The sequence below is a fragment of the Pseudopipra pipra genome, chromosome 28, assembly GCF_036250125.1.
Source record: "Pseudopipra pipra isolate bDixPip1 chromosome 28, bDixPip1.hap1, whole genome shotgun sequence".
Classification (NCBI taxonomy): domain Eukaryota; kingdom Metazoa; phylum Chordata; class Aves; order Passeriformes; family Pipridae; genus Pseudopipra; species Pseudopipra pipra.
The window spans coordinates 4,979,784-5,002,445 of NC_087576.1; the positions used below are offsets into that span (position 1 = coordinate 4,979,784).

At 64.6% G+C, this 22,662-nt stretch overlaps 3 protein-coding genes across 3 annotated transcripts; 1 reads left to right on the forward strand and 2 right to left on the reverse strand.

Annotated features, from left to right (window-relative positions):
- Positions 1–301: 301 nt before the first annotated feature.
- On the forward strand, positions 302–11,134 carry GGCX (gamma-glutamyl carboxylase). Its single transcript, XM_064637727.1, has 15 exons — positions 302–332; positions 433–648; positions 1,285–1,443; positions 2,109–2,274; positions 2,823–2,901; positions 2,998–3,104; positions 3,763–3,926; positions 4,511–4,770; positions 5,635–5,766; positions 6,616–6,767; positions 7,744–7,913; positions 8,200–8,330; positions 8,400–8,547; positions 9,476–9,665; positions 9,750–11,134. Exons 1-15 carry the CDS (start codon positions 317–319, stop codon positions 9,907–9,909), a joined length of 2,250 nt encoding a protein of 749 aa, XP_064493797.1. The 5' UTR covers positions 302–316; the 3' UTR covers positions 9,910–11,134.
- MAT2A (methionine adenosyltransferase 2A) lies at positions 10,708–15,775 on the reverse strand. Its single transcript, XM_064637765.1, has 9 exons — positions 15,574–15,775; positions 14,055–14,132; positions 13,855–13,977; positions 13,669–13,781; positions 13,397–13,540; positions 13,098–13,316; positions 12,685–12,867; positions 12,472–12,605; positions 10,708–12,132 (listed from the first exon to the last, which is right to left on the reverse strand). The coding sequence occupies exons 1-9, from the start codon at positions 15,758–15,760 to the stop codon at positions 12,030–12,032; spliced, it is 1,284 nt and encodes a 427-aa protein (XP_064493835.1). The 5' UTR covers positions 15,761–15,775; the 3' UTR covers positions 10,708–12,029.
- Positions 15,776–17,135: 1,360 nt separating this feature from the next.
- On the reverse strand, positions 17,136–21,824 carry LOC135403618 (histone H2A.V). Its single transcript, XM_064637811.1, has 5 exons — positions 21,704–21,824; positions 18,707–18,784; positions 17,891–18,004; positions 17,691–17,820; positions 17,136–17,453 (listed from the first exon to the last, which is right to left on the reverse strand). The coding sequence occupies exons 1-5, from the start codon at positions 21,704–21,706 to the stop codon at positions 17,392–17,394; spliced, it is 387 nt and encodes a 128-aa protein (XP_064493881.1). The 5' UTR covers positions 21,707–21,824; the 3' UTR covers positions 17,136–17,391.
- Positions 21,825–22,662: the final 838 nt, after the last annotated feature.

Below are 22,662 nucleotides of genomic sequence, written 5' to 3' on the forward strand. Positions count from 1 at the left end.
GGTCGCGGAGGGGTCGGTGCGGGGGTCGCGGCGGGGCGGAGGGGGGCCGGGTCTGGGCGGGGTCTCTGGGGCGGGCCGGGGGTGCCGCGGCCGGGGGGGGGGGGTCTGTGAGGGGGTCGGAGGTCAGGGGTCGGAGGTCAGGGGTCGGAGGTCAGGGGGTCTCGCATGGAGGTCCTGGGTCAGGGCGGGGGGGGCGGGGTTAGGGTGGGGCGGGGCCAGGCAGGGGTGTGGTCGCGCTGCTCCGCCCCCGCGCCGCTGATTGGCTGCCGCTGCCGTGACGCGATGTGACGTGTATCGAGGGGGCGGGGCCGCGGCGATGGCGGCGGCGGCGGGTGCGGAACGGGGAGCGGGGAACCGGGAACGGGGCGGGGGCGCGGGACCCCCGGGACGAGACCCCTCGCCCTGCGACCTCTGACCTGTGACCCCCGGCAGGCCCGGCGCGGCGGAGGCGGCCGGAGCGGGGGGAGGCGGCGGCGGGGCCGCCCCCGGGTCCCCCCTGCTCCTCCGGGACCCCCGGGACCGGCCCCGGGCTGGCGCGGCGGCTGCTCGGGTTCGAGCTGCGGGACCTGACGCGGTGGCACCGCTTCGTCCGGCTGATGCACCGGCCGCAGGACCCCGCGGCGCTCGGAGCCTTCCGCGCCGCCTTCGGTCAGCGGGGACCGGGGGGACCGGAGGTCTCCGGGGCTGGGGGAACACCAGGGGCGCTCCGGGGGGCACCGAAGGGACCGAAAGAGCTCCGGGGTTGGGAGGAGCGGGGGGGCTCCGGGTGGCCGCCTGGGGCTCTGGAACTCGGGGGGCCGCTGAGGGGACGGGGAGAGTGGGGCTGGGGAGTACCGGGGGGACTCCGGGGGTACCGGGACCGGGGGGGACCAGGGATGGCCGGAGGTGCTTTGGGACTGCGGGGCTCGGGAGGACCCGGGGGGGGCTCCGGGTCCGGGGTCACCGGGGGGACAGGGAGGGCAGGGGCCAGGGGAAGACTAGGAGAGCCTCACGGAAACGGAGGCTGGGAGGAACGGGGGGCGCTCCAGGAGGGCTCCGGAGGGTCTCTGGGGGGCAGAGAAGCCGGGCCTGGGGGGGCTCAGGGGATCTAGGGGCTCGGGGGGGCTCAGGGGCTTTGAGAGAGGGATAGCTGGAATCCGGGGGGTCCCTGCTGTCCGAGGCGGATGGAGGAGGCCGGGCAGTAACGCGTCAGCACCGGAGCAAAGGTTGGGCAGCGGTTTGGGGCTGGAGGGGGGTCAGTGCCCGCCCGGACGGGGGTCACTGACACCCCCCCCCGCCCCCCAGGGCTGCTGATGGCGCTGGACGTGCCGCAGGAGCGGGGGCTGGGCCACCTGGACCAGCGGTACCTGGACGGGCTCGAGGTTTGTCGCTTCCCCCTCCTGCCCTTCCTGCAGCCCCTGCCCCTCGACTGGATGTACCTGCTCTACACCGTCATGTTCTTGGGTACGGGCTGGGAGGGGTGGGGAGGGGCACCGGGCAGGGGATGGCACTGGGGCAGAAATGGGGGTGGGAGGGGGACGGGTTCCGGGGTGGAAATGGGCACTGGGATGGACTGGAACAGGTGCTGGGATGGACTGGGAGAGGAATTTGGGGAAGATGGGGGTACAGAAGGGGACAAACAGGGGGTGGTAGTGGGCAGAAAGGGGGGTAGAATAGGGACAGGAGCCACAGTGGGGAGGGGCACTGGAGTGGGAATGGCACTGGGACTGGGAGGGGAGCTAGGGGAGGGTGGGGACACAGAGCCCCACCCCTGTGGGGACAGGTGGGGGGGTGGCACTGGGACAGTGGACCAAGGCACTGAGATGGGCACTGGGACAGAAATGAGGGTGGGATGGGGACAGGAACCATGGTAGGGACTGGCACTGGGGTGGGAATGGGCACTGTGACTGTGATGGACTGGGAGGGGAGCTCGGGAAGTCTGGGGACAGGCAGAGGGGGTGGCACCAAGAGGGTTCCCAGGGGGACACAGAATGTGGGGTGTGTCCCCAGATACAGGGGCACTGGGCATTGTGTTGGGGTCTGGCACTGGACTGAGAGGAGGGCTGGGGACAGGGAAGGGGTGGCACCGGGAGGGGCCAGGGGACACACTGAGGGTCCTGTGCCCACAGGGGCGCTGGGCATCATGTTGGGGTGCTGCTACCGGCTGAGCTGCGTCGCTTTCCTGTGCCCGTACTGGTACCTGTTCCTGCTGGACAAAACCTCCTGGAACAACCACTCCTACCTCTATGGGCTGCTGGGCTTCCAGCTGGCACTGCTGGGCGCTGACCGCTACGGGTGGGCACCCGGGGGGATGGGGGGGCACTGGGGACCCCGGGTCAGGGGCTCTGTGTGGCAGCAGGGTGGGTGACCCCAAGTGACACAGGGCCTGGGGGTCCCCGTGGGGTGGCCCCCAGAGGCTGTGAGGTTCCCTGTGGCACCAGGGCCCCAGCAGGGTGGCCCAGACCTCTGGCACCAGGGTCCTCATGGTGCTGTGTGCTCAGGGGGTGTCCCCATGGGGTGGCACAGGCTCTGGGGTCCCCCATGGTTTTGGTGTCCCTAAGCGGGTGGCACGGGTCGTGGGGTCCCCTGTGACAGCAGGTTCCCCTGTGGCACGGAGTCCCCCAAGGGGTTGCACAGGTCCTGGGGTCTCCAGTGGCACTGGGATCCCTGGGGGTGGCTCAGGCCATGATGTCCCCAGTGGGTGGCACAGGACCTAGCACCAGGGTCCCCGCAGGGTATCCCTGTGGCTCTCTGTCCCTGTGAGGTGGTGGCACGTGTTCCCACAGCTCTGGCAGTGGGGTGACAGTGACCTGGCCCTCCCTCTGTCCCCGGTGTCCCCCCAGGTCCGTGGACGGGCTGTTCCGTCCCCGCAAGCGCAACGCCCACGTCCCGCTGTGGAACTACGCCCTGCTGCGTGCCCAGGTGAGTGCCCCTGCCCCAGGGACCCCCAGAGCCCCCCCCGGGCCCCCTCTGGGATCCTCTGGACCCCTTGACTCCCCCTGCCCCCGTGCCCCCCAGGTGTTCATCGTGTACTTCATCGCGGGGCTGAAGAAGCTGGACGGGGACTGGGTCAGGGGGTTCTCCATGGGCTCCCTCGCCCGGCACTGGCTCTTCTCCCCCTTCAGGTCTGGGGGGCACAGGGGGGTGGGCAAGAGACAGGGATGGGGACAGGCTGGGGGTGAGGAGAGGGAAGGGAGTTGATGGGGTCGAGGTGAGGATGAGGAGGGTGATGGGGCTGGGGTTTGGATGAGGATGAGGACGGTGAGGTAGGTTGATGGGGTCGGGGTGAGCATGAGGAGGGTGACAAGGGGGCAATGGGGATGCATTGGAGATGAGGGGTTCAGGGTGAGGATGAGGAGGGTGTGACAGAGACAGGGGAGGAGGAGGAGGGGGGCAGGGTGAAGATGAGAGTGTCAGAGGGATGGGTTAAGGGTGAGGATGAGGAGGGGGATGGGGATGAGGATGGGCCTCAGAGTCAGAGTGAAGATGAGGATGGGATGAGGAAGGCAATGGGGTGATAGGTCTGAGTTGAGGATGAGAAGTGGGACAGGGACAGGGTGAGGAAGGTGAGGGAGGCAATGGGGTGAGGATGAGGAGGGTAATGGGGTGAGGATGAGAGGGAGTGACAGGCAGGGTGAGGATGAGGAGGGTGAGGGTGTCGAAGTGAGGAAAGGGAGGATGAGGAGGGTGACGGGGTGTCAGGGTGAGGCTGAGGAGGGTGTTGGGGTGAGGCTGAGGACGGCGTCAGGGTGAGGCTGACACTGAGGAAGGCTCTGTGGCCAGGCTGGTTCTGTCGGAGGAGCTGACCAGCCTGCTAGTGGTGCACGGGGGGGGGCTGGTGCTCGACCTCTCCGCGGGTTTCCTGCTCTTCTTCGACGCCACACGGCCCCTCGCCCTCGTCTTCGTCACCTACTTCCACTGCATGAACTCCCAGCTCTTCAGCATCGGTGAGAGGAGGGGGACATGGCACCCCCAGTACCCCCCCAGCACCCCCAGTACCCCCCCAGCACCCCCAGCCAGAGCAGGGGCACCCTCCAGCCCCCCAAACACCCTGAGCCTGAGCAGGAGCACCTTCCCATCCCGCAGAGCACTCCCAACCTGGGCCAAGGACCCCCCCAGGCACCCCCAACCTGGGCAGGGCCATCCCTTGGGTAGGGGCTTCCACTCGCCCTATCACCCTCCTTGAGCACCCTCAGCCAGGGCAGGGACCCCCCCAAAACACCCCCGGCCTGGGCAGGGACACTCCCCAAACCCCTGTAAATCCCCCCCAGCCGTGGCAGGGGCACCCAAACACCCCTTAAACCACTCCCAACCAGGGCAAAGTTCCCCCCCCACCAGCCCCCAAATCCTCCCCAGCCATGGCAGGGGCACCCAGACATCCCCTAAATCAGCCCCATCCTGGGCACCCAGACATGCCCAGAGCACTCTGACCCTGGGCAGGAACCCTCACCCCCCTGTCCCCACAGCTCCCTCGAGGTCCCTCAGTGCCCCCCGGGTGCAAGAGGTCCCTAAATGTCCCCCCTGTCCCCAGGGATGTTCTCCTACACCATGCTGGCCACCAACGGCCTGTTCTGCCGGCCCGAGTGGCCACGGGGGCTCGTGGCCCGGTGCCCCCCGTGGCTCAGGGGGGTCCTGCCCAGCACGAGGCCCCCCCAGCCCAGCCCCGACTGCCACTATGGGGGCCAGGGGGCGCGGGGGGGCCTTCGGCCTCGCCAGCACTTGGCTGCAGCCTTCACCATCCTCTACGTGCTGGAGCAGCTCTTCCTGCCCTACTCCCACTTCATCACCCCGGTGGGCACGGGGGGGGCACGGGGAGGGCACGGGGAGGGGGTGGGGACGTGGGGGAGGGGTTTGGGGAACACGGGAGTGGGGTTCAGGGATGCGTGGGGCGATTTTGGGGATGTGAGGGATGTTGTGGGGGGCATGGATGTGTTTTTGGGGGTGTGGGTGGCATTTTGGGGCATGTAGGGGACATTTTAGGGGGATGTGAGGGGCATTTTGGGGGGATCAGGGTGTTTTTGAGGATGTGGTGGGTATTTTCGGGTGTGGGAGGGCATTTTTGAGGACATGGAGGTATTTTTTGGGATATGAGGGGTATTTTGCAGGGCGTGAGGGACATTTTGGGTCCTGTGGGAGCATTTTGGGGGGATGTGGGGGTATCATTTTGGGGGACATGGGTATTTTGGGGGATACAGGGGCATTTTGGGGACACAGGGGCTGTTCATTTGGGGGATGTTGGGATATTTCTAGGACATGGGGTTATTTTGGGGTATATGGGGGGTATTTTGGGAGTGTGAAGTTAATTTTGAGACATGGGAGATTTTTGAGGACGTGGTGTCTGTTTTTGAGGATGTGGGGGCACTTTTGGGGGACACAGAAGGGGTGAAGTCCCCCTCAGGGCTGGGGGACTCTGGAGCAGGGCATTTGGGGGGCACGGAGGTACAGGGGGGCTGCTGGGGGGCACAGGGGCAGGGCTGGGGGGCAGGGGGTGGGGGAACTGTTGGGGGGTGGGATGGGGGTCATGGAGTGAGGCCATTGCCAGGGGAGGCAGGAGGGGGGATATGGGGGTCCCTCCTTGTTCCCCTGGGGTGGGGACCCCTGTGCTCTGCTGTGACCCACCCCCATGTCCTGTGACCCTCCCTCCATGCCCCCCAGGGCTACAACAACTGGACCAACGGGCTCTATGGCTACTCCTGGGACATGATGGTCCACTCCCGCTTCCACCAGCACGTCAAGATCACCTACAGGGACGGGCTCACTGGGGAGGTGGGCTACCTGAAACCAGGGGTGAGTGACCCCCCCCACCCAGGGGGCTGCCTGGGACCAGGGGTGAGGGGTGCCCCAGGTTAGGGGGGGGAAGGACAGGGTGTTCCCAGCTTTGATCAGTCCAAATAAACTTAATGTTTTAAGCCAAACCCCCCCCAAGCCTCAGTTTCCCCCATCCAAGCACAGGAACCCCCCCACGGGACCCCCCCCAAGCCTCAGCTTCCCCAGTGCCTGATTTTCCCTCTGTGCCTCAGTTGCCCCCATCCTTCATTTTCCTCCCTGTGCCTCCCCTTCCCCCACATTCTGCCGTTACGCCCCCACACACGAGGACCCCCATGGGACACCCCACCTGTGTCTCAGTTCCCCCATCCTTCCTTTCCTCCCCCCATGTCTCAGTTTCCCCACCTCTCCTTTCCCTCCTTGTGCCTCAGTTTCCCCCATCTCTCATTCCCCCCCACCCTCCATTCACCCTCATGCCTCATCCCCCCCTCATTTCTCCCTCATCCCCCATTCCACCCAATCCTTTATTCTCCCCCCCCATTTCCCCCCGAGTCCCTCATTGCTCCCATCCCTCGTTCTCCAATCCCTGGTCCCCCTGGTCCCCCCAGTGCCCCCAGTGCCCCCAGCCCTCACTGCCCCAGTCCCCCCCACTCCTCCCAGTGCCCCCAGTCTCCCCCGTTCCCCCAGCCCTCACTGCCCCAGTCACCCCCAGTCCTCCCAGTGCCCCTGGTGCCCCCAGTTCCCCCAGCCCTCCCTGCCCCGGTCCCCCCGTGTCCCCCTGGTCCCTCCCAGTCCCCCTTGTGTCCCCCCGGTGCCCCCCAGTCCCCCGCGGTGCCCCCGGTGCCCGCAGCCCCCGGTGCGGTCCCGCAGGTGTTCACGCAGAGCCGGCGCTGGCGGGACCACGCGGACATGCTCAAACAATACTCGTCGTGCCTGAGCCGCCTCCTGCCGCGGTACAACGTGAGCCGGCCCCGCATCTACTTCGACGTCTGGGTGTCCATCAACGAGCGCTTCCAGCAGCGGTGGGCACGGGGGGGCAGAGGGGTATGGGGGGGCAGAAGGGCACGGGGGAGAGCGGGAACGAGGGATTTTGTGGAGACAGGGATGGGGAGACAGGGGGGCATGGGAGGGAGAGGGGTTTGGGGGGACAGAGGGGCATGGGTAGGGGATGGGGGTTGGGGGGTACAGGCTGGGGATGGGGACTCTGGGGGGATGGAGGGGGCTTGGGGGGACAGAGGAGCACAGGGGGCACGCAGGACGGGGGACCCACGGGTGGAGCCTGTGGGCTCCCTCGCTGTGGGTGCTGCTGCTGGTTCTGGTGCTTCCAGCAGTGGTTGTGGGGCACACACACGATTTGGGGGGACAGAGGGGGATGTGAGGTGCTGGTGGCCCATCCCCACAGGCTGGTAGATCCACGAGTGGGCCTGGGGTTGTCCCTCTGGGCCCCCACACTGTGGGTGCAGCTGGAGCTTGTGCCTCTAGCAGAGATTTGGGTACACACAGAATTTGGGGGGACATGGGGAGATGTGGGAGTGCTGGTGGCCTATCCCTGCAGGCTTGTGAACCCATGAGTGGCCCTGATGTGGTCCCATGGTCCCCCAAACTGTGGGTGCTGCTGCTGGAGCTGCTGCTTCCAGGAGGTGTTTGTGGGGACGGAGGATCTGGGGGATCATGGGGGGTGTGGGTGTCTCATCCCTGCAGGCCGGTGGACCCACAGGAGTGGGTGCTGTGGTCCCCCACACTGGGGGTCCCCACTGCTGCTGGAGCCGGTGCAGTGGTTTGGGGGCACACGCAGGATTTGGGGGGGCTGTGGGGTGCTGACAGCCTGTCCCCACAGACTCATGGACCCCGTGGGTGGCTCTGGTCTGTACCCCGTGGTCCCTGCGGGCCCGTGGGTCCCATGGTCCCCCCTGCTGTGGGTGCTGTTGCTCCCAGCAGTGTTGGGGGCACACACGGGATCTGGGGGGGCCGTGGGGCACTGACACGTCGTCCCCACAGACTCGTGGACCCCCGTGTGGACCTGGTGCGTGCCCCCTGGTCCCCCTGGACCCCCACGCCGTGGCTGCTCCCGCTGCTGGTGGATCTGTCGCCGTGGCGGCAGCGGCTGCAGGAGCTGGAGGCGCAGCTGGACGGACACACGGACACCGTGTTCATCGCCGACTTCCCCGGTGGGGCCCAGGGGGGCTGGGGGGTCGGGGGACAGGGCACGGGGCACAGGGGGCTGGGGGGGGGCTGGGGGTAGTGGGGGGTTTAGGGATGTCCTGTCAGGGAGCAGGGGGGTCCCAGGGATTCAGAGGGGGTGGGAACAGGGCTTGGAGGGGGGCACACAGGGCATGGTGGGGTCCCAGGAGTTGGGGTGCAGGGCAGGGGGGGTCCTGGGGATTCGAGGTGGGGGGGTCAGGGTACAGGGAAGAGCTCGGGGGGGTGGAGTACAGCCCCCCCTGTGTGTTCCAGGCCTGCACCTGGAGAACTTTGTGAGTGAGGACCTGGGGAACACGAGCCTGCGGGTGCTGCGGGGGCAGGTGCTGGTGGAGCTGGTGGAGCAGCAGAAGAACCACTCACTCCAGGAGGGCCAGGGGATGCAGGTGAGGCTTGGGGGGGCCCCGGGGGGCTCAGGGGTGCCTGGGGGTGCTGACCCCCCCCCTGCCCCCTAGCTGCCAGCAGGGCAGTACCACAAGGTGCACACGGTGTCCCCGGAGCCCTCGTGTTACATGTACCTGTACGTGAACACCACGGCCCTGGAGCTGGAGCGGAACCTGACGCGGCTGCGGGAGCTGCGGGACCGAGTGCGCAACGGCACCGGTGAGGGACCCCCGAGCAGCGCACCCCGGGGACCCCAGAGCCTGGGCATCTCAACCCTGGGACCCCAAACCCTGGGCACGTCACCCCTGGGGACTCCAAAGTCCCTGATACTTCCCCAGGAGAATCCCAAAACCCCAGGCATCTCACTCCCTGGGGGGCACCCAGGGTGGGGAGATCACAGGGACCCCCCAGTCCCTGGCACTGCTGAGCAGTGGGGAGACACCACCCTCTCCCCCAAATCCCTGTCAGTTCACTCCCTGGGATCACAGGAACCCTAAAAACCCCATCACCTCCCACGCTGGGTAGCACCAGGGGCATGAGGACCCAAAAATCCCTGTCACCTCACCCCCATGGTGGGCACCCAGATGTGGGGGGGACTGTGGGGACCCCAAAAGCTCCATCACCTCAGCCCCTGTTGAGCTGAGGGAGATCATGGAGGACCTCCATTCCCTGTCACTGGGGTGGGGGGACCACAGGGCCCCCAAAATCCCTGTCATCTCATCTTCTGGTGAGCACTGGGGTGGTAGGATCATAGAGACCCTCAATCTCTGTCCGTAGGGTGGGGGGAATCATGGCAACCCTCCCAGTTTCCATCACAAGGCTGGGGGAATCACAGGAACCCCCAGTCCCTGTCGCTGGAGTGGGGGGACCACGGAGACCCCCAAAATCCCTGTCATTGGGTTGTGGAGATCATGGCAACACCCCCAGTTCCCACCACCAGGCTGGGGGATAACGGAGACCCCCAGAATCCCTGTCAGGGGGGTGGGGGATCATGGGGACCCCCAATCCCTGTCACCAGGGATGGGACATCATGGCAACCCCCCCATTCCCTGTCACTGGCCAGGGGGATCATGGGGACACCCCAAATCCCTGTCAGTGGGCTGGGGGATCACGGGAACCCCAAAATCACCTCCCCCCCCCCCCGCAGAGCGGTCCCCGCTGCCCCCCGAGCTGCGGCCCATCCTGGGGGAGCCGCCCCCTGCGGGGGTCCCGCTGGACCCGCTGGTCTCGCTGTTCCTGCGGCGGGAGCAGCGGGAGCAGCGGCGGGAGCGCGAATCCAGCCCGGCCCAGCGCCTGCGGCGCTTCCTCCGCAGGAAGTTCTTCCTCTTCCGCCGCAGGTGAGCCCCCAGAACGCGCCCCTGGCCCCCCCGCCGTGCCCCCCGCGCTGACCCCTGTGCCTCCCGTTCCCCCCGTCCCCGCAGCGCCCTGATGACCCTGATCGCCCTGCGGAACCTGGCGCTGGGCCGCCCGGACCCCGAGCGCCTGGCACAGGAGGTGGCCTTCGCCAGCTGGCGCGGCGAGGAGGAGGAGGGGGCTCGGACCGAGGGCGAGGGAGGAGCCCGGGGGAGCCCCGAGCTCTGAGCACCCGCAATAAACCCTGGTTTTTTAAGCTAAAAAAATCCTTCCGTGCCTCAGTTTCCCCCCCGTACCCCTTTCTCCAGGTACCCGTTTCACCCCCCCTCCCCGTATGCTCCCCCTCCGTGTATCCAATTTCCCTCCAAACCCCTTCCCCTCATCCCTCATTTCCCTCCCCGTGCCTCAGTTTCCCCCATACCCCATTTTCTCGTGGTATCCCTGTTTCCCCCCTCCCCTGTGGGTTCCCCCTCCATGCGCCATTTCCCTCCATTCCCCTTCCCTCCTCCCTCAGTTCCCCCTGTATCCATTTCCCCCATCCCAGGTCCCCCACTCCACTCATCCCTCCGTTTCCCCTGTACCCCAGTTTTCCACGTGCCTCAGTTTCCCTCACACCCCACTTTCCCCTGCACCCATTTCCCTCCCTGCTCGGTTCCCCCAATATTTGCTTCCCCTCTGTACTTCAATTCCCCCCCCCCGTGCCTCAGTTCCCCCATACCCATTTTTCACCTCATGTCCATTCCCCCCATGCCTCAGTTTCCTCTAATCCCTTGGTCCCCCATCCCTATTTCCCCCCTGTACCCCAATCTCTTCCCCTCCCAGTACCCCCCCGTGCCTCAGTTTCCCCCCTGCCCATTCCCCCTCCACTTTAATTTCTCCCCCCCATTTCTGTGCCTGTTTCTCCCATACCCGAGTTTCCCCCGTACCCCAATTTCCCCCTCACCCCCATTCCCTCCCGTGCCTGTTCCCCCCCCCCCATACCCCAGCTCTCCCTCCACCCCCCCTAAACCAGAGGCGGCTCCATCCAACCCATCACTTCACTTTTATTGAGACTTTTTGTTTTTGAAGTTTGCTTTTTGGACTCAGTGGATCGAAACATTTGGACGAAACCTCCCGAAAATAGTAAAACCAAGAAAAAAAACTACTCGGGGGGGGAGAGAAAGCCCCCCTGCCCCTCCCCAAGGCACTTTGGGGGGCCGTGCCGGGCGGGCAGTAAACAAGCCGGCTTCTCTGTACCACACCGGCCACGGGCGCCGCGCCCGGGGGCACCCCCAGCGCTCCAACAAACCCAATTCCACCCCGTTTCCCCCCAAACTGGTGGGGGGGTGGGGGAAAGGCAGGGGGAGGGGCGGGGGGGCTTTCAGGGGGTCAGGAGCTGCCGGCTGAGCGCGGGGGCTTCTCTGTACTCACGCCCCCACCTCGGCACACAATAAATACACCAAACCTTCAAGTATCGAGGGCCAAATCCTCCCCTTTCCCCCCAAAATCCGGACAGAGTTGGGGGGTACCCCCCCATCAGTGGGACAGGGCGGGGGGGAGGTTGTGCAGCTGGGGAGTCGCTTCAGCTTTTGAATTAAAACCCAAGAAAAGAGAAATGTAAAATATTTTCCTCCGGTACCAAACCCTCGGTGGGGGGGGTCTGGGGGGGTCTGGGGGCAGGTTTTAGCATGTCCCCCCCACAATGTGCATTTTTGGAGCAAGAAGAGGTTAAAAATGAGGGTTAAGAACCAAAACCAGCACCAGCGAGGTCCCAGGGAGGACAGGGAGGCGGAATGGGGTGTCCCCCCACAATGGGACTTGGAGCTGGGGGGGGGACGACTGGGGGAGCCAAAATGGAGGAGATTTTGTATCCCCCCCCTGCAGCAGGACTGGGGGGACAGTGGGAGCCAAAATGGGTTGTGTGTCCCCCACAGCAGGACTGAGGGGATGGAGATCCAAAATGGGGTGTCCCCCTGATGTAGTGGAATTTGAGGCCAAGGAGGGGATGGGGGGACACAAAATGGGTGTCCCTCCCTGCAGCAGGACTGGTGGGACCCAAAATGGGGTGCCCCCCCCTGCAGTGGGGGGAGGCTGGGGGGGCACTTGGGGCCTTTTTCCCATATCCAAGGTTGGAGTCAGATGGGATTTGTTAAAAACCATCTGGAGGGATTTGGAGGGACACGGGGGGGGGGGGGGGGGGGGGGCCCTGGGAGAGGCACGTGGTCCCCACGCAACCGAAACGATGGCGAGAGAGAGAGAAAAGGAGGGGCTGGGGGGGGCCGGGAGCTCTTCCCCCAGAGCCCACGGGCTTCTCTGTAACCTACGCCCGCAGGAGTGGGGGGAAAAGCCCTAACAAGGCTCTTTTTTCCTCAGTATTTTAGTTTTTTGGGCACTTCCCAAGGGAAACTGTCCCTACCAAAGTGGCCATAGGCTGCAGTCCTCTGATAGAGGGGCTTCTTCAGATCCAGATCCCTGGAATACACAATTCCCGACTCAGTGAGGCGGCCCCGGGGTCCTGCCTTCGCCCCTTCCCTGCCTGGCCGGGGGGTCTGCGGCGGCGCCTCCGTGTCCCCCCCACCCCCGCGGGGCGGTTGGAGCTTCCCGGGGGCTCTCCCTGAGCCCCTCAAACGCTCCTGGCCCCGGGGAAGCTCCAAGCGCTCGGCTCCGGCAGATACTTACCCGGAACGCGCCTCCTCCTGCGGCCGAGCAGCTCCGCGCGGGGTCCAGGGCGCCAGGCGGTCCCCGGGCTGCTCCGGGAGGGACCCCCGCCCACCCCGGCCCCCCCCGGCGCGGCCCCCCCGCGCCCGTTACCTGACGATGACCCCGGGCCGCAGGTCAAAATTCTTCTTGACGATCTCCAGCAGCTCCCGCTCGCTCTTCTGGGAGGTGCCGTAGTGGAAGATGGAGATGGACAAGGGGTGCGAGACCCCGATGGCATATGAGACCTGCGGGGGGCTGCGGGTGAAGCCAAGTCCCTGCCTGGACCGGCCCCCCCCCGGATGGCCCCCCCTGTCCAGCACCCACCTGGACCAGCACCCTGCGGCACAGCCCAGCCTTCACCAAGGACTTGGCCACCCAGCGCGCGGCGTAGGCGGCCGAGCGATCCACCTTGGTGTAGTCCTTGCCCGAGAAGGCGCCGCCGCCGTGGGCCCCCCAGCCCCCGTACGTGTCCACGATGATCTTACGGCCCGTCAGCCCCGCGTCGCCCTGCGGGGGACAGCAGTGTCACAGCTGTGTGCCAGCACTGTCACCAGTGTCATCAGCAGCACCAGCACTGTCACCAGCGTCACCACCAGCGTGGCACCACCATCGCCACCAAGCCATCACTGCACTGCACCCGTGACTGCTATGCTGTGACCACCACTGTGCCATGCCGTCACCACCACCGTGTCACTGTGGTCACCACAGTGCCGTCACCACGGTGCCCTCGGCCGCACCTGGGGCCCGCCGATGACGAAGCGCCCGCTGGGCTGCAGGTGGTAGATGGTGTCGTCGTCCAGGTACTTGGGGGGCACCACGGCCTTGATGACCTTCTCCTTGAGGGCATCGCGCATCTCGTCCAGACACACATCCTCGTCGTGCTGCACCGAGATCACGATGGTGTGCACCCGGATGGGGATCACGGCCCCGCGGTCCTGCATGTACTGCACCGTCACCTGCCAGGGGACATGGGTCAGGGGCCGCCGGCGGGGAGCAGGGGGCTCCCCGGGGATTTGGAGACCCACCAGCACCTCACCTGTGTCTTGGAGTCGGGGCGCAGCCAGGGCAGGGCTCCGCTGCGGCGCAGCTCGGCCAGCTTGGCGTTGAGCTTGTGTGCCAGCACAATGGTCAGGGGCATGCACTCCTCTGTCTCATCCGTGGCATACCCGAACATCAGCCCCTGCCGACAGGGACGGGGGGGGTCACGCCCCAGCCTGCTCACACTGCGGGGTCCCACCCCAGCCCCAGTCCCACTGCAGGGTCCCACCCCGCCCCACTGACCCCGCGGCAGCCCCGCATTGCTCTCACCTGGTCCCCGGCGCCGATGTCCTCCTCGCTGCGGTCCAGGTGCACGCCCTGGGCGATGTCTGGGGACTGCTGCTCCAGGGCCACCAGCACGTTGCACGTCTTGTAGTCAAAGCCTGGGGGGGAGGCTGTTGGTGAGCCCAGTGCCACCCCTGTGCTGCCGCCCAGGTGGGGACACCCCGGACGCACCTTTGGAAGAGTCGTCGTAGCCGATGTGCCGGATGGTGTCCCGGACCACCTTCTGGTAGTCCACGTTGGCCCGGGAGGTGATCTCCCCTGCCAGCAGGATCATCCCGGTCTTGGCCACGGTCTCTGTAGGGACAAGGTGACGTCAGAGCGGTGTCACCACCGGCGTCACCCACCCACTGTCCCACGGTGCCCCCACTCACCACAGGCCACCTTGGCATCGGGGTCCTGCTTGAGGTGGGCGTCCAGGACGGCATCACTGATCTGGTCACAGATTTTATCTGGGGACAGGGAGAGCGGGAGGCGTCACAGTGGCGTGGGACAGCCCGTCCTGGCCCTGCCTGGCCCTTCCTTCCGGAGCCTCCGGCACAGCCCAGCCAGGATCCAAGATCCAAACCCTGTAATCCATAATCTGTATGCCCCCTGGGGCACAGAGAGCCCTTGCCTTGTTCCCAGCCTGGAATTCCAGGCATGTCCCAGTTAAGCTCCAGTCCCAGCCAGGGCCAAGGGGATCAAACCCATATCCCAACTTCCCAAATCCAGTTTCCAGCAGCTCCAGATGTGCCCGATGCCGGAGCTGCTCCAGCCATATCCCACCAGACACCCAGCTCCCTCCTGCTCCCAGGGGGCTTTATTTGGGATGGGGGACACCTCCCACCCGCTCCGGGGTGTCCCAAGGGCCGCTCGTGTCCCCGGGACTGCGGATGTCCTTGGGAGCGACCTTCCAGGCAGGACTGGGGGGGAGGATGAGGCAGCGCCCAGCTGAGGTGAGCAGAGGGGGGTTCCCCAGATGGTTTTTGGGGTTGAAGAGTGAGGAAACGGACTTTGCAGCTTCTTCCCTCGTGGCAGCGTGGGGGGAGCCCCAGAAGCATCCCTAGAACAGCCACAGGTTGTAGGTGCTGGAGCCAGAGGGACTAGAGCTATGGGGTGCTGGGGGTGCTGCGCTCGAGCAGTGGGTGCTGGAGCATCCGGAGCTGGTGGGGGGCTCAGGAGGTGCTGGAGTACCCGGAGCTGGAGGGTGCCGGGGGTGCTCTGGCAGCGGGTGCTGGGCACTGGCAGCTGCCTACGCAGATTAACAGTCATGTGCCCCAAATCGGCGAGGACAAAGGCGGGGGGAGCCCGGCACGGGCTGGCACCGAGCTGAGAAAGCTCCGAGCCCCCACGGGAGCAGTGTGTGACCCCCTCCGGCTTCGGATGGGGGGCACCTCTGGGGAGACCCGCGACGCTCCATCACCGCCTGGACGTCATCGGGGACCCCTGGGGAGCGTGAGGTGCGCTGAGGGCGGCACCGAGCCCCGGGGCGGTGTGTGGGGGGGTCACCGGGCCTGTCCCGGCCCCGGCATCCACGCGGGGGGGAGGGGGCGTGGGGTGCGGGGGCACCAGGAGCTGCTTAGTCACGGCTGAGTCACGGCGGCACCGGCCCCATCCCCGCCCCACCGTCACCCCCGTGTCCCCCCCGTCCCCCCCGTGTTCCGCCCCACGCGGGCAGCACGTGCGCGCCGGGCCCGCAATGCGGCGAGCGCGCGCCCGCCTCACACTGCGCGCGCGCCCGCGCGCGTCACCGCCCCCCCCCACATACACACACTCGGCCCCTCCATCCTCATCCTCGCCCTCTTCATCCCCATCCTTCCTTCTTCATTTTCGTCCTCATCCTCCTCCTCCCCCCCACGCCCGGCCGCGCCTGCGCGCTCGCCGCCCGGCCCCGCCCCGCCCGGCCCGCACCTGGGTGCCCCTCGCCCACGGACTCGGAGGTGAAGAGGAAGGTGCCCTCCTCGATGAACACCTCGTGGAAACCGTTCAGCTGTCCGTTCATGGCGGCGGCGGAGGGCGGCGACTGGCGGCGGGGGAAGCACGAGAACAACGAGACCCGGGCGCGGCCGCGGCGGACTGAGCGCGGCGCCCGCCGCATCGCCCTTACTTGTAGCCTCCTCGCCCCGCCCCGCCGCCTGGTCCAGCCAATGATGAGAGCTGTAAGGGCCGCGAGGGCGGGGTGGCGGGACCACTGCGGGTGGGCAGGGGGACAGCGTTATGTAACGCCGAACGCGGGCTCCGCCGCCGGGACAGCCCTGCGCTCCCCGCCGCTGGCCGAGCGCTGACCGGCGTTAAACGGGCGTGCGAGACGTCTCCGCTGCCTCGCGCGGCGCGGCGCCGTGGGCGTGCACCGGCGTCCCCCGCGGTCCCCTCCCGTGAGGGCCGCATGGTGCGGCCCGCGCGGCCCGGCGGCGAGAGGCGCGCGACGGTGTGCGCATGCGCCATGCGGCGGCGCGGGACGCGTACTCGCGGTGTGGTCAGGGAGGCCCCGCCCCTCGCCGCCATCTTGCGCCGAGCGGCGCCGCCATTGTGCGGCCTCTGCCCCGCGGGCACTGGCCCGGCCTTGTCCCTACCCCTCGTCCCCCCGCCCGGCACCGGCCCATGGGGATGCCCCGGCACTGCGGCCCGGCGGGCCAGGGCGCCGCTGAGCGCGGGCACGGCCCCGGATGGCGCCCTGGGCCGTTGGGGCTACTCGACGCCTGATGCAACCCCCACCCGCTGTTGCCAGTGCTGGAGCCGCCCCGGGCCCGGCTCCCGCCACCGCCTCCTCTGAGCCCCGCCCGGGGCTCCCCCGCGTACGACGGCTGCACATGGGACTCCCCGAGAGCCAGGGCGGGCTGGGTGGTCACCCATGTGCCCAGGACAGATGGATACCCAGGACAGAGCCCGGCACCCAGCCGTTGGGACAGACAGACACCCAGTGTCCCAATGCCCAGGACAGGTGGACACCAGACACCCACACAGCCAGAGCTGATAAGACACCCTGGACAGACAGACACCCAGGAGCCCTGTGCCCAGGACAGATGGACACCTGACACATCTGCCCAGGACAGACAGACACTCGGGACACACAGACATGCAGCATCCCTGGGCCCAGGACAGACAGACGCTCAGGACAGACAGGCCCATGACACCCCCAGGCCTGGGGCAGACGGACACACAAAGACTCCTGTGCCCAGGACAAACGGATACCCCCATAGCTGAGACGGACAGACACAGGGGCCCCCATGCCCAGGACAGACGGACACACAGACACCCCCGGCCATGTGCGCTCTGGGGCGGAGCCTTGGGACACGCCCCGCCTCCACACCGAATATTTATGAGGGGCATGGCTTCACAATGCTGTATATTTGCATATGAGGCAGGGCTAATCTGCATGCAGCGCGAGCCGGTGCCGGGACCGTCCCGATTCCTCCTCCCCGGACCCTCCTGCCTCCCGGCCCCCCTCCCTCAGCCACATCAGAGAACTCGTGTTTTTGTAAAAAATGGTTTATGGGTTCCATTTTTGTATAAAACGCAGGGCAGCCCAGCCCCTCAAACCCCCCGGCTGCCACCCCACGGGCCCACGGTGTGTCCCACTCGGAATCTAAACCCATCCCAATGTTTCCTCTACAGTCAATCCTCTATGTTCTTCCTTTCAACTATTCCTTAAAAAAAGTTTCCTGGCATCCCCAAGGTGTTGCTGTGCCCAGGTCGGTACGATGACGGGGGATCCGGCACCGCGCTCCCTTACGCCGTCTTCTGCTGCCCCTTCTTTCCAATCAGGGACTTGTGGATGTGGGGGATGACACCTGTGGAGAGAAGGGGAGAATTCCCATCAGGAATTGCAGAATTCCCAAGAAACTGCAAGAACTCCCCAATTCCCAGCAGAGTTTTGGGATAACAGTGTGAATGTTGAGCGGATCCCCCCCTACCCAGTGTGGATCGAGGGAAGCATGGAGCCAGTGGAATTACCCCCACTGCCAAACTCCTGTTTGTTTTCCCAAGTAATTCCCACTGAAGGACAGAAAGGAGGGAAGGAGCCCCACCTCCACCGGCGATGGTGGCTTTGATCAGGGAGTCCAACTCCTCGTCACCACGGATCGCCAGCTGCAGGTGCCGGGGCGTGATCCGCTTCACCTTGAGGTCCTTGGAAGCGTTCCCGGCCAGCTCCAGCACCTGTGGGACAGCAGGAAGAGGTGGGAATGCCGGGGGGGAGGGGTGCTGGCCCTGGGGAGTGGGGTCCTACCTCGGCGGTCAGGTACTCCAGGATGGCCGCGCTGTACACGGCCGCCGTGGCCCCCACGCGCCCGTGGCTGGTGGTCCGAGTCTTCAGGTGCCTGTGGATGCGGCCGACAGGGAACTGGGGGGGGCAATTAACAACCTCGTTAACACCCACAGCCCCCTATGATTTGGGCCCAAGAGACACCCCACCCTGCCTGCCTGGAGCAACTCGACATGATCCTCCCCAAACAGAGGATTTGTCATTACCCGAATTAATTATTCATTATTGTCTAATATATATAATGCATTTATATTGATTATTGTATTTAAATATAATATATTTAATTATATAATGTAACACACATTCTATTTGGGCCCGGGAAACTCCCCATCCTGCCTGACTGTTGCTTCCAGGAGCAACCTGACACGATCCTCCCCAAATAGAGGATTTAACTGCCATTACCAAATTTATTTATTTATTACTAACCCACATATGTATATTAATGTTATAACACACTGTATTGTTATGATACACTAATATATTATCATATTGCAATAATATAACAAGATGTAACCTTACAGAACATTAAATAATGTAATTGTGCCTTATTTGTAATTAATAATTATAGTTAATATTTAATAATTACAATCATTAATTCTCCCAATTAATCCTCCCACCCTCTCTGTCTCACCCGAGAGCAAACCCCCTCTCCCCTCCGCAAGCCCAGGGCTCCTCGTCGCTCCATAATCCCCCAAATCCCACAATATTCAGCTTTCACCTCAAACCAAAGGGTTGGGGCCCCCCAGAATTCCCGCTTCCCAACGATTCCCTGTGCCATACCTGCAGGCCTGCTCTCTGGGAGCGTGACACGGCCTTGGCCTTGGCCTTGCCGCTGTCCTTGCCCGCCTTGCCGCCAGCCTGGGGGAGAAAGGCTGCATTAATTAATCTAATTAATCCCCGAATCCAAACAATCTCGTTAATTCTAAGCCAGAGGGACCTGCAGCAGGATAAACCAGCAGCTCCCTGGATCCGAGGGAACAAGGGGGGTTTTGAGGAGCAGCAGCTGCTCCTTCCCCCAAGTGTCCCAGTCCCGTAATTTTCCAGAAAATGCCAAATGGGGGGAAAGCATCCCAAAATCCCCATTGTTGACCGCTGTCTTCCAGCAGTTGTGAGCCTATTTTTATTTAAGATTCAATTTTTCCACGTGCTGACACGGGGTGTGGGGCAGGACACTGTTCCAGTAGGTGGGAATGTGAATCCTGTGGGATTCAGAGGTAACTCCCTTCCTGCTCCAGGGTGGGAAATCATGTGAGAGCCCCAGAAATCCCACATTTAATGAAAATCGTGTTTGGGGGGTGAAATGCCAAAGCCAAGAGTTTGGGAGTCACTCAGGAACAAGGTTTGCCGGGCTCTCCCATCCGCCCTCAGGAAATCCATGGATTGCAGGGACATGGAAAGACTCTGTGACATCACTGATCACTAATGAGAGCTGCTCCTAACGAAGGTGGGAGCTGCAGGAGGGCAGAGGGAGCTGCACCTTCCACGGGGAGCACGTCAGCACCCCCAAATCTGCTCTAGGTAAGAAAAAACAGGAAAAATAATCCCCCGTGTCAGGTTTTCAAGCCCACAGAGAGCCAAGAACCCATAGCAGAGGGAGAGCAGAGCCTGAAAACACACTGGATACTCGTAATCCCTGTTTTTACAGCACATATTGATCCCACAACCCCCATCCCCCCTAAAAAGGAGGAGTTTTGGCTCATGGTGAGGGAGCTGAAAGGACCCAGAGATTCCAGGAGAGTGAGCGGAGCTCATTAATCCTCAAAACAAGATGCTGGTTAACCTGGGAATGTCCAAGATCTGCATCTCAGCCCAGCTAGGTGGGAGTTAACACCTCTTCCAGCTCAAACATTGGGAAAAAAATAATCACAAGCAGGAATTAATTAATCCCGAGGTGATTAAACGAGTGGTGGGCGCGGGGTGAGGCTGGGGGGGATCTGGCTCCAGGAATGCTGGGATCCAGCTGTGGGAATGCTGGTCCCTGGCAACCCCCTCTGTGTCCTGGCACTTGGGACAGGAGGGCCTTCAGGCATGACTCAGAAAAACAGGGAAGCACCGGGAGTTACTTTTATACAGAGAAAACATCACTCCATAAAACTGCAAAACCCAGGGAGGGGGATTTGGGGGGAGAGAGGGGGGATTTGGGTGGATTTGGAGAGAGAGGGAGGATTTGGGTGGAGAGAGGGGGGATTTAAGGGAGGGAAGGAGGAGGCAAGGGGGATTTAGGGATATTCCCTTGCTCTAGGAATAAAACACAGCTCTGGGAAAAGCACTGGCTGTTCCCACTGAGGGCTTTTATCAGCCAGCTGTGAAGTTTCCCACTTCTCCGTCGGGTTTTCCAGCTGGGAGCCACCTGCCTGGCGGATCTTTATGGGGGGGGGCGGCGGCGTTGACTAAAAACTGGGAAGAAAAGGTCGCCGCCGAAATCCCGAGGTTTGTCCCGGTTTTCCCCAACCCTCCGCGGGGTTGGCAGAGGGAACACACGAGGTTCCAGCTGCCCCCGGGGCTCCCGGACTCCTCTCTCCTGAGGAGGGAATCCCGAGGATTCCTTCCTCCTCAGGAACTGGGGTTCCCGGGAGTTGAGACAATCCCTGCGTCGCGTCTGTCCCTCCTTCCCACCCCAGCCCCTCACTGGGAGCACATTCTCGTGCCAAACCCTCCCTGGATTTGACCCGCTGGACCAAGCAAACCGCTTTTTTTTTTTTTCCTTCTTCTTGTTGCTTCAAACAGCAACTTTTTATCTCGTGCCGCACATCCCAGATGACTCCGAGCACAAGTTCTCGGCGGTGGGAGTTGTATAATCCGACGGTGTTTCCATGTAAACGCCGCGGGATCAGGGCCTTTCTCGCCCACTTCGGAACCCCCGCGGATCCACAGAACTCCCCCACACGTCCTGGGGATCCACAGATCTCTCACAGAGCCACGGAACCCCCTTTGGGGATCCCCAGAACCCCCTAAATCCCCCTGCAGATCCACAGAAAACGCCTGGGGGTTTACAGGACCCATCCAATGCCCCTTCCCCCTCAGACCCCACACTCCTATGGGGATCCACAGGACCTCCCAAACCCCCTGTGAATCCACAGAATTGCCCCGCGGATCCACGGAACCTCCCGAAACCCCTGTGGGGGCCCACAGAACATCTTACAGAATCACGGAACCCCCAAAAGGACTCCCAGAACCCCCCGAATCCCCCTGTAGAACCACAGAAACCCCCGCGCGGATCCGCGGAGCCCCCGGGTCCTCTGTGAGCGTACGGAACCCCGAAGGCCCCCACGGACCCTCAGAACCCCCCAAACCACGCTGCAGGTGCGCGGAACCTCTCAGACCCTCCGGAACCCCATCCGTCCGCTTCCCCCGGTGACAGCGTCACCCCCGCTCCCGCCGGGGTCACACGACTGGGGCACCGGGGGGGACGAACCCCCGTTTGCCTCCCCCTCGGGCCCGGCCCTTCCCTCTGGAAGCGCGTTGGGATCTCTCCGGGATCCCGGGGGAGGCGCGGAACCGATGACAGAGGCCGCTCGGGGCCCTCACTTGACATTTACCCCCCGGTGACCGACACAAACCGCGGTAACGGCGGACACGGGGCTGCTCTGACAGCGCCGGAAGGACACTGTATTTAAGGGGCCCGACCACCTCTTTCCCCCCCAGGCCGGCCCCCGGGGCAGCGCCGGGCCGGGCCCAAGGTCACGGAGCGCGGCCCGGGTTGACAGCGGCAGCCGCGGCCGTGCTACCCCAGGCCCCCCTGAGCCCCCCACGGCCCCGGGACCTCCCCACCCTCACCATGGTGCCGCTGCCGCCGTCCGAGTCCCGGAACCGCCGCCGCGCCCGACCCGCCTCGGGAGCCGCCAGACAATGACCCGCCCGGGCGGGGGCGGCGGGCCGCGCCGCGCCCGCACCAATCAGCGCCTCTAATACTAGTTTGAATATGCAGCCGCCACCAATAGGAGCGAGGCTTCTTTACCCCGTCCCCGGCTGGCTCCGCCCCGTGGCTCGTTTAACGGCTGTGTTGCTTTTTGCACACGGCACGCAGGCGGGGTGAGGGGCGGGGCGGGGCATGCGCGCGCCGGTGGCGTCACCTCCCGGCTAATGAAAACGGCGGACACTGCGATGGGAGGCGGGGTCAAGGTGACGGACATCTGCGTAAGCCAATGGAAGGCGGGCAGGGGTTTCCCGCCCATTCCGAGGCCCCGCCCCAACTGTGTTTGTGTGAGGGGAGCGGGGGGGGCGGCGGACGAGGGTGTTGCTGAGAGAAGAAGGAGGGGGGGCTATTAGTTCCCCCGGTACCGGTGGGACCAGGATGGTCTCACCCACAGACAGTCCCTCCGAGCCGGGGGCTCTGCTCCCGACAGGGCCCGGCCCTGCGTGAGGCCAGGGGAGCCCCCGGCGGGAGAGGTGTCCGCCCGGGGACACTGCGGCCCAGCGGTGCCTCTGACCCTCCTCTCTGTTTTCCACATCCATCCCGGTGCTGCCCCGTAGGGTGAGGGAGAAGGGCAGCAGCAGGGAGGTAACACGGACCCCGCAGCACCCTGGGGACTCGGGAGGACCCCGAGAGGCCGAAGGCATAGTCAGTGCTGAGAGCAGGGATCAAAATGTGATCAAAGCCCCCGGACCGCCCTGTAGGTGCGGGTTTTAAAAGCAAACGTGTCACGGGAAATAAATTTCTCACACCCGAGACCGTTTCGGCGTCAAAAGGAACCTGACGGTGTGACGAGGTGGGTTTATAAATGGAACGGGGGATT

Coding starts and splice junctions, on each gene's coding strand:
- GGCX (XM_064637727.1), top strand. Junction 5,767..6,615: donor TGGGCTACCTGAAACCAGGG/GTGAGTGACCCC, acceptor GCGGTCCCGCAG/GTGTTCACGCAGAGCCGGCG. Junction 7,914..8,199: donor GTTCATCGCCGACTTCCCCG/GTGGGGCCCAGG, acceptor TGTGTGTTCCAG/GCCTGCACCTGGAGAACTTT.
- MAT2A (XM_064637765.1), bottom strand. CDS start 15,760: ATGCGGCGGGCGCCGCGCTCAGTCCGCCGCGGCCGCGCCCGGGTCTCG. Junction 13,978..14,054: donor CGATGCCAAGGTGGCCTGTG/GTGAGTGGGGGC, acceptor TTGTCCCTACAG/AGACCGTGGCCAAGACCGGG. Junction 12,133..12,471: donor CGGCCCGGGGTCATCGTCAG/GTAACGGGCGCG, acceptor TGTGTATTCCAG/GGATCTGGATCTGAAGAAGC.
- LOC135403618 (XM_064637811.1), bottom strand. Junction 17,821..17,890: donor TGGAGTACCTGACCGCCGAG/GTAGGACCCCAC, acceptor GCTGTCCCACAG/GTGCTGGAGCTGGCCGGGAA. Junction 17,454..17,690: donor AGCCACCATCGCCGGTGGAG/GTGGGGCTCCTT, acceptor TTCTCTCCACAG/GTGTCATCCCCCACATCCAC.